Raw genomic sequence first — 11,803 nt, forward strand, 5'->3', positions numbered from 1 at the left:
TTTAAGTATTTGGGAATTTTTGTGACCAAATCTTTAACTGGAATGTATGTCTCCAATTCTGAAAAATTGTGAATCTGACATGGAATGTTGGGCTAACCTCCCTTTTTCTCTTGCTGGGCGTATAAGCCTAATCAAGATGACTGTTCTTCCCAAGTTTTTGTACTTATTTCAACATATTCCAATTTACCTTAAGAAAAAGTTTTTTATGGATTTGGACAAACATATCACTTCTTTTTTATGGGGAAATAGGCCAGCTCGAATGAAGAAAACAATTTTGCAGCTCCCTAAAAATAAAGGCGGTCTCGCACTCCCAAATTTTTTACACTATTATTGGGCTTGCAATATCCAAAAAATGTTACACTGGAGGAACAATATAAATTCTGAACTCCCTTGTTGGGTTTACCTAGAACAGTCCTCAGCACACCTCTCTCTGAACTCTGTTATATCCTCTCAATTACCTTTACCTGCCAATTTTAGTTCAAATTTAGTAGTATCCCACTCAGTTAAGATATGGACTCAATTTAGGAAGCACACTGGTTTGCATAGGTCTTCTATCCTTTCTCCAATTTTTAAACACCACTGTTTTCCACCATCCATTATGGATGAGGCGTTCCGAATATGGTTCGATAAAGGCATAAAGACCATTGATGATCTCTATGAGAGCGGTATTTTCTCATTCTTTAATAACCTTTCTAAGAAATTTGATCTACCTAATTCCCACTTATTTTGTTTCTTTCAAGTCAGGCACTTTGTGCAAAAACTATTCCCTCATTTTCCAAATCGTCCCCCTGAATCTCCATTGAATGACATCTTAAAGCTTGAACCACATTGTACATTAAACATTGTATTTCTGTCATTTATAATCTGATTCACAATATTAATTCAGGCTCTGCAAATTCAACCAGAGGTGCTTGGGAAGAGAGTTTGGGATTTGAGTTACCCGATGAACACTGGGAGCGTATTCTTGAGCTCATTCACACCTCATCTATATGCGCAAGACATGGGCTTATACAATGTAAGATTCTACATAGGGTTTACTATACTAATGCTAGACTTGCTAAAATATACCCCTCTGTCAACGATGCATGTAATAGGTGCAAGCAATCACCAGCAGATCTCATTCACATGTTGTGGGAATGCCCTAAATTATTTGATTATTGGACTAAAATATTTAAAACTTTGAAAAATGCCTTCAACATAGATATTGATACAGGCCCACTTTTGGCCATTTTTGGGTTGGCAGTAGATGTTAACCTTTCAGTAACGATCCACAAGGCTTTAGCCTTTACTACTTTACTAGCAAGACGTCTCGTTCTTTTAAAGTGGAAGCACGTCTCACCCCCTTCCTTTGATACATGGCTAAAAGAAGTGTTTACTTGTATTAAATTGGAAAAAATTAGACTGTCACTCACTGGTTCTTTAAAGACCTTTGACAAAGTGTGGCGCCCCTTTTTGGATTATCTGCTGGCTAACTGTCTTGATACTTAAACTGAGCATTAATATATAAACATACGATTTTTAATCATGCTTTTTTAATATATTTCATTTGTATTTTATTATTTGTACCTGTTTTTTTTTGTTTTTTTTCAATTATTTGTTGTTTTTCTCCCTGTGGGAAGTTCTAGGTTGTTGAGGGAGGGGAATGTTTAGTGGGGTAGTATCAGTAATATCATGGAAGGATAATTGTATAAAATTAATGTTGTAATTTGTTGAGTTGGTATTCCATGCATAAAATCTAATAAAGAAATTTGAAATAAAATACCACACGTACTACAATTATTTCACAAAATTAAAGCATTTTAATGACAAAAATGTTTACAACCACAAATCACGATTAAGGAAAGTGACATCTTAAAAATGTAGTTCAAAAGTCACTTGTAGGGGTTGCCCTCATCAACTGATACGCAGCATCTTTTGGGGATGGGAAGTGTTTTAGGGTGTCCGGTGGAAGCTGAACACATTTTCTTGGAAGGTGGTGCATAGGAAAGGTCAAGGATGTCATCATGGGGAGTGTGTTGCCTTATATCTTCTAACAGATACGAAAGGCGATTGGTTACTGAATCTAGAAACGTCCCATCCTGTATGTGGCATGTCAGTTCTGATATCTCCTTTAACAAGGTACCACACTTCTCTCTTTTTTCTGCTTTAGGAGTGGTCAGGAAGGTCTCTGAGGGAGCAGCAGGAGATGGACATCTCTCTGGACTGGAGGTGCAGCTCTCTCTAGTAGTCTCCAGATTAGTATCGTTCTCCTGATTCTTCTTCAAAACCTCTTTGCCTTGAAGATCAGCAGGAAGTGTAGCAAACTGTCCAAGACAAACCTCGTCAAATGTGAAAAGAGGGTTGTTCCTGTACACAGCGCTCAGATTCTCCCAACTCCAGCCAGGAACTAAGGTAAAAACAGCACAGAAATGCTGGCATGGGAGAAGATGTCTCCGCCAGTCCATGCATGTACATGAAGGCATCTCATCGTCTTTTCCAAAGTTCACCTGATGTTTTTCCTGGGAAGTTTGACTCTGAACAATGAAGATGTTCTCTCCAGCAGATGTTATGTCACTCGCACTGTAGAGCAGCGATTTTTGGTGCCTTTTCATGATGTGTAGAGCCATAATTCTTGGTCTTTCTCTTACATAACAAGGCACATTTGTGCTATATTTACGTGAGCCATTTGAGCATTTGACATTCAATTCAACATATCTGTATATTGGAAAAAATATATATTTTTAGTTAGTTCAGTTAATGATCAGTTTTCTAATCTCACAAAAACACTTCTAGGTCACATTACTGCTAATATATTGCTAATATTGCTTTATACCTAATATAGTATCTATACATTATACTATTACTATTATACATTATACTATGTATAATAATATGTGATATATTAAACATTATACTAATATATTACTACATATACTAATCTAGTCAATTACCTTTCTCTCTCTCTCATATATATCTATCTCTATATCTATCTCTATAGATATATCTATCTCTATATATATATTTATCTCTCTATATATATATATCTATATCTATCTCTATCTCTATATAGCTATCTCTCTCTCTCTCTCTCTCTCTATATATATATATATCTATCTATCTCTATAGATATATCTATATCTATATCTATCTATCTATCTCTATATATATCTATCTCTATCTCTATATATCTATCTCTATATCTATCTCTATATCTATCTCTCTATCTATATCCATCTATATCCATCTATCTCTATCTATATCTATCTATATATACACATACATATACACACACTCACACTCACACACACACACACACACACACATTGCAGTGCAGTGCAGTATTACTGTTTACTACTGTGATTTAATCCTTAAAAATACCAATAATTAAAACATTTTTTCTTACATTTTATAATATATAATATAATCACACTTCATAATATAATCACACTAAAAAAAACTTTCACTATCCAAAAAAACTAAAAGGCTTCACTTTCATTCAGCAAAACGTATTATTTAATTTCTTTATTTAGGAGTAGTTCTTACTTTTGATATGATCTCGGCAGGAAGTCTCTCATAATGGTTACTAGTGTTTCACTGAGGCTGCAGTTTCGATGTCCCTTGAGGTATGAATGCTTCAAAACATCCTTTTGTATTTCAACACCTTTATTTTTGAAAGCAGCCACATTCAAGTTCTCATTTCCGAACACATTCACCCACTTCTAGAAAATCAGGAAATAGAAGAGCATAACTTGCGTCATACTAGTTTCTCATCATTACTGATTAATAACAGAACCGAGCACAAGATAACATGCTCACCTCTGCATGAAGAAGCCATGTGCTGACGAACCTTCTCAGCTTCTCATTGGACTGCCAGTCTGGATGTTGTTGAAGGATAACAGTCTTGTTCTCAAACTCCTCATTCGTCTGAGAATCTGCAATGGCCTGTAGAAGTTTAAGAACCTCTTCCTGAGATGCCACACCATTGTCCTTTTTTCTTGTCCACTCCATCCACGCCTTCTCACGGTGAACATCACAGAGGAGCACTTTAGAACCTATAAAGACAAAAATGATGCTCAGTTATCAGATCTGACATTTTAGAACATTTTGGAGCAACTATCTGTTCATTCAGCACATGACTCAATACAACAGGGTGAAAGACTACAAGAAGGGGTTAACATAAATCAGTAATTTAGCATACAGATGTGATGGTCTTCAACATTTCTGAAATCAAGAACTGAAATAATATTTAAAATATTATGAAATCAATATAACATGAAATAATATTAGTCACTCTTGCTCCTATGGCTCATTTCACTTGGAGGAAGTCACATATTTTACTTACATCACCTAAAAGTGTTCATTTCAGGTTGGACAATGATGAAAAATTCAGAATTTAAGGGAGAATTGGTGATCCGAAATCAGACTCAGTGGTTTTGTATAAATGCAGTCTAGCAGTGCTGCTATTACATTTGTCATGCCAAATCCTTGTTACACGGATGAGTGGTTGTGGCGTAGATAAAGTTGATACAAAAGAACGATGAGAGAACAAATGGCTTCAACACACTTTTCCATTTAATAAACTTAATTACCGACAAACACAAAGGGAGAACTCAGGACTTATAAAGGGGAGAGAACCAAAGAGCAAAACAACATAATCAAACTCAGATGGAGACAATCAAACGATAATTAACTAATGAGGGCAGGAACTAAACCAAATAAGGAACACAGGGATCACAGACAGGCAGACATGTAACAATCCTCTAGTCTAGTTTAAATAAAATATTTAAACACTTTTAAACATACCCTTAAACACCTCCTCTAAAGCACTGATTTCCGCCTCACAGAAGTCCACTATGAATTGTGATGGATTCCAGTCTGAATTCCACTTCTGAAACACCTTCAAGGCTTCTGCGATGTCCTCTTTAGTCTCTGTTTGAGTGACAAACACTCCAACAACAGCGTAGCTCACATTTGTCCTCACACACAGAAAGAAGAGTGGCAGTGAATTTCTGTGTGGCAAAGACAAGTAAATAGTTTTCATTTTTTTGTTTTGGTGAATCCGAGATTTAATTCTTGTGTATTATTGCACATGAAATGACATTAACTGCACCACCAACACACCTGCCGGCTCGACAGGTTTCTTCCAGTAAGCACATATGCTGTCCATACAGTAACATAAGCCTCCTCTGCCACGGCGTCTGCAAGCACAGCAGCATCTTCACCACACTACCATCCTCTTCCTCCTGAGAGGGTCTGTACTCAACGGCACAGCCCTCTTCTTTCCATGTGTTTACCAAGGCCTACAATGTATAACCTGTCAATTAATCATTTTAAAGAGTTTTGAATGTAACATAAAACATCAGTCAATGTTCAAAGAAAGCCAACATGAAATCCAAACTGACTTTAGTGTGTATTGTGAATGACCCTTATGAAAAAGAAGTTTATTCAAGTGTGCTATTAGTATACTTCTTTTAAACCAAAAAATTATGTACTTCTCTGAAATGGGCTTTATGTACTTATCAGAAATATACTTAAAATGACATTTAAGTATACTTGACTTATATTTAGAAAAAGTCTAAATATATTTGAGCTATACTTGTGCTCCTAGAATCCGTGTTTTCATTGTTATATGTGACCCTGGACCACAAAACCAGTCTTAAGTCGCTGGGGTATATTTGTAGCAATAGCCAAAAATACATTGTATGGGTCAAAATTATCCATCTTTATTTTATGCCAAAAATCATTAGGATATTAAGTAAAGATCGTGTTCCATGAAGATATTTAGTGAATTTCCTACCGTAAATATATCAAAACTTAATTTTTGATTAGTAATATGCATAGCTAAGAACTTCATTTAGACAACTTTAAAGGTGATTTTCTCAGTATTTAGATTTTTTTGCACCCTCAGATTCAAATTTTCGAGTTGTATCTCGGCCAAATAGTTTCCTTTCCTAACAAACCATTCATCAATGGAAAGCTTATTTATTCAGCTTTCAGATGATGTAGAAATCTCAATTTCGAAAAATTGACACTTATGACTGGTTTTGTGGTCCAGGGTCACATATGGTAGGGGGCGCTAGTACACATCTTCTGTACAGAATTTCCAAAAAAACACAAGCAAAGAAGAAACCAAAACAACAGATGCTTCCACGTGTAATCTAACACGATCATCAGACATAAAACATAATCAAAACTGTGTAAAGTTATGGAATAAAATGTCACCAATGAAGAGGTAATAATGACTGTCAAGCTTTGGGGTGTTGATAGACTCCATCTACGTTTTGAGAATCCAATTCATAGTCTTTTTTCAGCTTTTTGTTCAAAATGTTGTTTCTTTCTTTATTTTTTATTTATGAAACTTACCCACATTCAAGTGTTTAAAAAAGAATGCATGAAGCTAGAATAAAATGTTTCTGTTTACAAGCAGATACTCTGTTCTTTCTTTTGATGTTTTGTATGTTCAGATATTCATACAACAAAATATATACAAATTAAAACCTAACAGGGAGCAAAGCTGGTTTTGAATGTCATTTTATGTTGACTCTTGTTAACAGAATCTCAATCAGGTGACAGTCTTTACCTGTAGATTATGATGGTCTGCACTGGACTTCCTGTTTCCTGCCTTGATTTTTTTTATGATGTTCCAAATGTCTCTTGAGTCCTGCAGATTCAAGCAGAAAAAATGGTTACAGTACTGTTCAAAAGTTTGGGGTTGGTAAGATTTTGAAATGGTTTTGAAAAAGTCTGTTCTGCTCACTAAGGCTGCATTTATTCAATTAAAAATACAGTAAAAAAACCTGTATGAAATTATTTTGAAATTACTATTAATTATGAAACAATTTAAAATAACTGTTTTCTATTTGAATATATTTAGGGCCCGAGCACCGAGGTGCGAGGACCCTCTTGGAATTGCTCCGTTTCTTCTTCTTCTTCTTCTTCTCCAAAGTGAATCGCATTTTTGAGGGCCTAAACATGCTCCAAAACTCATGAAACTTTGCACACGGGTCAGAACTGGCGAAAATTTACATCTGATATGGGTTTCAGAAGTGGGTGTGGCAAAATGGCTCGATAGCGCCACCTATAAAATTTCAAAAGAGTGCGCCTCGAGCTACGTTTTACGTACATGCAAGAAAATCGGTACACACGTGTAACACACCATTACCTACAAAAAAGTCTCCTGGTACAAAATCCAAAACCCAACAGGAAGTACGTTATTTTGAATTTCCTGTTCAATTTTTGTGCAGTTTTTGCAATTTCCAGGCTTTGACGAACTCCTCCTACAGTTTTAATCGGATCGTCTTCAAATTTGCTGAGTGTAATCATAAGGCCTTTGCTTAAATTGCGAAGATCTAGAGTTTTCGTCAAGGGGCGTGTCCCTGGGGGCCTGACAAAATTTGATGTTTCGCCATGAAACAGGAAGTTGCTGTAACTCAGGCAAGCAATGTCCGATCTGCCCCAAACTTCACACGTTTCATAGGAGTTCAGTCCTGAACACATCTGCATGCTCATATTCAGATATAGTCATAGCGCCACCTGCTGGCAACAGGAAGTGACATGTTTAACACTGTAATGGACTCCTAGGTGCATATTAAAAAGTGTCAACAAGTGATAAATATGCTGGAAGCATGCTACAAGCATACTAAAACAGCTAAGTGTTGCTAGCATAAGTGCTAAAGCATGCTAGTAATGCAGTGAAACGGGAAGTTGCTGTAACTCAGGCATGCTGTGTCCAATCTGCCCCAAATTTTACAAGTTTGATAAAAGGCCTGTCCTGAACACATATACATTCCCGCATTTGGTTATAGTCATAGCGCCACCTGCTGGCAACAGGAAGTGACATGTTTAACACTGTAATGTACTCCTAGGTGCATATTAAAAAGTGTCAACAAGTGATAAATAGGCTAGCAGCATGCTACAAGCATACTAAAACATGCTAGCAACACTTAGCTAAGTGTTAAAGCATGCTAGTAATGCAGTGAAATGGGAAGTTGCTGTAACTCAGGCAAGCAGTGTCCAATCTGCCCCAAATTTTACAAGTTTGATAAGAGGCCTGTCCTGAACACATATACATTCCCGTATTTGGTTATAGTCATAGCGTCACCTGCTGGCAACAGGAAGTGAAGAACAGGATGTTTTAGACTGTGATGCACTATTAGCAACACATTAAAATATGCCATTGTGTGCTAAACATGTTAGCAACATGCTCAAACTTGTTAGCAACACTTAGCTAAGTGCTAAAGTATGCTACTAACTCCATCAAACAGGAAGTTGTTGGCCAATCTACAGGCCAATGTTAAGTTATAGACATAGCGCCACCAGCTGGCAGCAGGTTTGGCACATATAAATAACTTTGACATATTCCTCTATATTTGCCTTTTTAAATGCATATTGCTCACCGTTCCCTGTCTCCCTGAAGCCACCGGTCGGCGGTGAGCCCGGGTGCGAGGGCCCATTCATCGCTGCTTGCAGCTTTAATTTAAAATGTAATTTATTTTTGTGATCAAAGCTGAATTTCCACCATCATTACTCCAGTCTTCAGTGTCACACGATCCTTCAGAAATCATTCTAATATGCTGATTTGCTGCTCAAGAAATATTTCTGATTATTATCAATTTTGAAAACGGTTGTGCTGCTTAATATTTTTGTGGAAACGGTCATTTCTAGGTTTCTTTGATGAATAGGAAATTCAAAAGAGCAACATTTATTTGAAATAGGAATCTTTTGTAACATTAACAATGTCTTTACTGTCGCTGTTGATCAATTTAATACATCCTGGCTGAATAAAAGTATTAATTTCATGTCACATTAATCTGTCATAACTTGTGAGATCAATCCTAAGGCACAAACCTTTCCAAAAATGGGGTGGTTTTGATGCTCTTTAATATCTGGGAAACTGGCCGCAAACATTTCTTCTGTGCGCACATGCTTTGGATCTAGCCTTAATGCTTCTCTAACAGCTGATGACTTCTCTCGTTTCTGATATGGGTTATCTTCAGTTATCTGGCCACCAAAAACACAAAAAATACTGTTACAGTTTACAAATGTGTCTGACACTTGCAAAAATGCTGTATGACAAGATGGTCGAATGAGACTTGTTAGGAAAAACTCTCTGATTTACAAGGAAGAAATAAACTGTAACACTTAATGCTTCATGGTGTTAATATACAGTGGGGCAAAAAAGTATTTAGTCAGCCACCAATTGTGCAAGTTCTCCCACTTAAAAAGATGAGAGGCCTGTAATTTTCATCATAGGTATACCTCAACTATGAGAGACAAAATGAGAAAAAAAAAATCCAGAAAATCACATTGTAGGATTTTTAAAGAATTTATTTGCAAATTATGGTGGAAAATAAGTATTTGGTCAATAACAAAATTTCACCTCAATACTTTGTTATATACCCTTTGTTGGCAATGACAGAGGTCAAACATTTTCTGTAAGTCTTCACAAGGTTTTCACACACTGTTGCTGGTATTTTGGCCCATTCCTCCATGCAGATCTCCTCTAGAGCAGTAATGTTTTAGGGCTGTCGCTGGGCAACACAGACTTTCAAGATTTTCGATGGGGTTGAGATCTGGAGACTGGCTAGGCCACTCCAGGACCTTGAAATGCTTCTTCTGAAGCCACTCCTTCATTGCCGGCGGTGTGTTTGGGATCATTGTCATGCTGAAAGACCCAGCCACGTTTCATCTTCAATGCCCTTGCTGATGGAAGGAGGTTTTCACTCAAAATCTCACGATACATGGCCCCATTCATTCTTTCGTTTACACGGATCAGTCGTCCTGGTCCCTTTGCAGAAAAACAGCCCCAAAGCATGATGTTTCCACCCCCATGCTTCACAGTAGGTATGGTGTTCTTTGGATGCAACTCAGCATTCTTTCTCCTCCAAACATGACAAGTTGAGTTTTTACCAAAAGTTCTATTTTGGTTTCATCTGACCATATGACATTCTCCCAATCCTCTTCTGGATCATCCAAATGCTCTCTAGCAAACTTCAGACGGGCGGACATGTACTGGCTTAAGCAGGGGACACGTCTGGCACTGCAGGATTTGAGTCTCTGGCGGCTCAGTGTGTTACTGATGGTAGCCTTTGTTACTTTGGTCCCAGCTCTCTGCAGGTCATTCACTAGGTCCCCCCGTGTGGTTCTGGGATTTTTGCTCACAGTTCTTGTGATCATTTTGACTCCACGGGGTGAGATCTTGCGTGGAGCCCCAGATCGAGGGAGATTATCAGTGGTCTTGTATGTCTTCCATTTTCTAACAATTGCTCCCACAGTTGATTTCTTCACACCAAGCTGCTTACCTATTGCAGATTCAGTCTTCCCAGCCTACAATTTTGTTTCTGGTGTCCTTTGACAGCTCTTTGGTCTTGGCCATGGTGGAGTTTGGAGTTGGACTGTTTGAGGTTGTGGACAGGTGTCTTTTATACTGATAACGAGTTCAAACAGATGCCATTAATACAGGTAACGAGTGGAGGACAGAGGAGCCTCTTAAAGAAGAAGTTACAGGTCTGTGAGAGCCAGAAATCTTGCTTGTTTGTAGGTGACCAAATACTTATTTTACCGAGGAATTTACCAATTAATTCTTTAAAAATCCTACAATGTGATTTTCTGGATTTTTTTTCTCATTTTGTCTCTCATAGTTGAGGTATACCTATGATGAAAATTACAGGCCTCTCTCATCTTTTTAAGTGGGAGAACTTGCACAATTGGTGGCTGACTAAATACTTTTTTGCCCCACTGTATCAGACAATCACACAACATTAATTTCAAATAATTTATATCCAAGTGCAGACAAAAAGTGTTGTTTTCACAAATATTACTGATCTGACAGAATGTATTAAGTGTCTTACTTTATACTCAGGAAACTTCACAATATGAACCACATTTATGGTTGCAGGACAACCCATTTTTTTGGTTTGCTGCATCAAGCGTTTTGTTTTAAGGCATGAATATTCATGACCTTGTGCCTGAAACAGAAAAACACACAGAACAAAATCTATTTTAACTATAAAAGTTAAGTCCAAATATGATAGGACATTTGTGTGAACCTCTTACTTTACTCTCCTGACGTCTTTGTTTGGCTTTGGCATGCTTGTCTCTTCCTTGGTGACATATATATGTCTTTTTCCCAATTATCTTAAAAGGCACGCCATTAAAGGGAACAATCTTCACTTCCCACTGTAGCTGTTTTTCCACTGTCAGATCTAAAAATAAAAATACAGAAGAATAAGAACTTTGAGTGGAGCTGTATAGTGTATAGTTGCCAAGGTATGCTAGCTGGTTGCTAGGGCGTTGCTATAGGTGGTTGCTAAAATATTCAAAAGATTAATCAGTTATCAAGATATATAGTCCGAGTTATTACGTTGTAATGTTATATGCATAAGTTATACATTTTGCGCAAGAAAATATATAGGGTTTAGGTTAGTTCAGATCTTTAACTTTGAGTATGGCCAGTAGTAATAACTGCACAGGTAATTAAAATCTATTAAATTAAAACATCTAGACATCATTTTGAAACGTACCATTTTTGCCAAATGCACGATCGCTCTTCAAAACGATAAACTTTGTGTTCGTGTCTTCCTCGTACTGTTGAAGACATGCATTGAAATCTTCAAGAGACTTGAAGGTTTCAACGCTCCCCATTATTTTATTCGGGTTCACGTTAGTGAGCGGGGTAGATGGTAACCAAGGATGGTAACCTTCATTCTGTGAAAGTCTCGCGAGATCTTAACCACTGTCCTTCGTTGCAAACAGTGTACTCTCGCGATATTTTATTCGCGGAAGTCCCACTTGTGGGGTCAAATCATTAAAAATAAAAGCAGCT

General features: G+C 37.2%; 1 protein-coding gene across 3 annotated transcripts; it reads right to left on the bottom strand.

The window, feature by feature from the left end:
• Positions 1 to 1,824: 1,824 nt before the first annotated feature.
• LOC131523397 (uncharacterized) lies at positions 1,825 to 11,712 on the bottom strand. Of its 3 annotated transcripts, XM_058749745.1 has the most exons (10): positions 11,502 to 11,712; positions 11,035 to 11,183; positions 10,830 to 10,946; positions 8,827 to 8,979; positions 6,560 to 6,640; positions 5,101 to 5,279; positions 4,783 to 4,988; positions 3,796 to 4,031; positions 3,523 to 3,698; positions 1,825 to 2,694 (listed from the first exon to the last, which is right to left on the bottom strand). In XM_058749745.1, the coding sequence occupies exons 1-10, from the start codon at positions 11,620 to 11,622 to the stop codon at positions 1,872 to 1,874; spliced, it is 2,241 nt and encodes a 746-aa protein (XP_058605728.1). In that variant the 5' UTR covers positions 11,623 to 11,712; the 3' UTR covers positions 1,825 to 1,871. The 3 variants fall into 3 exon arrangements, with proteins under 3 accessions (XP_058605728.1, XP_058605729.1, XP_058605731.1); XM_058749746.1 differs by lacking the exon at positions 8,827 to 8,979; XM_058749748.1 differs by lacking the exon at positions 11,502 to 11,712 and having other exon boundaries at positions 10,830 to 10,975; positions 11,035 to 11,127.
• Positions 11,713 to 11,803: the final 91 nt, after the last annotated feature.

This window comes from Onychostoma macrolepis, chromosome 17 (assembly GCF_012432095.1).
Source record: "Onychostoma macrolepis isolate SWU-2019 chromosome 17, ASM1243209v1, whole genome shotgun sequence".
NCBI classification, from domain to species: Eukaryota; Metazoa; Chordata; class Actinopteri; order Cypriniformes; family Cyprinidae; genus Onychostoma; species Onychostoma macrolepis.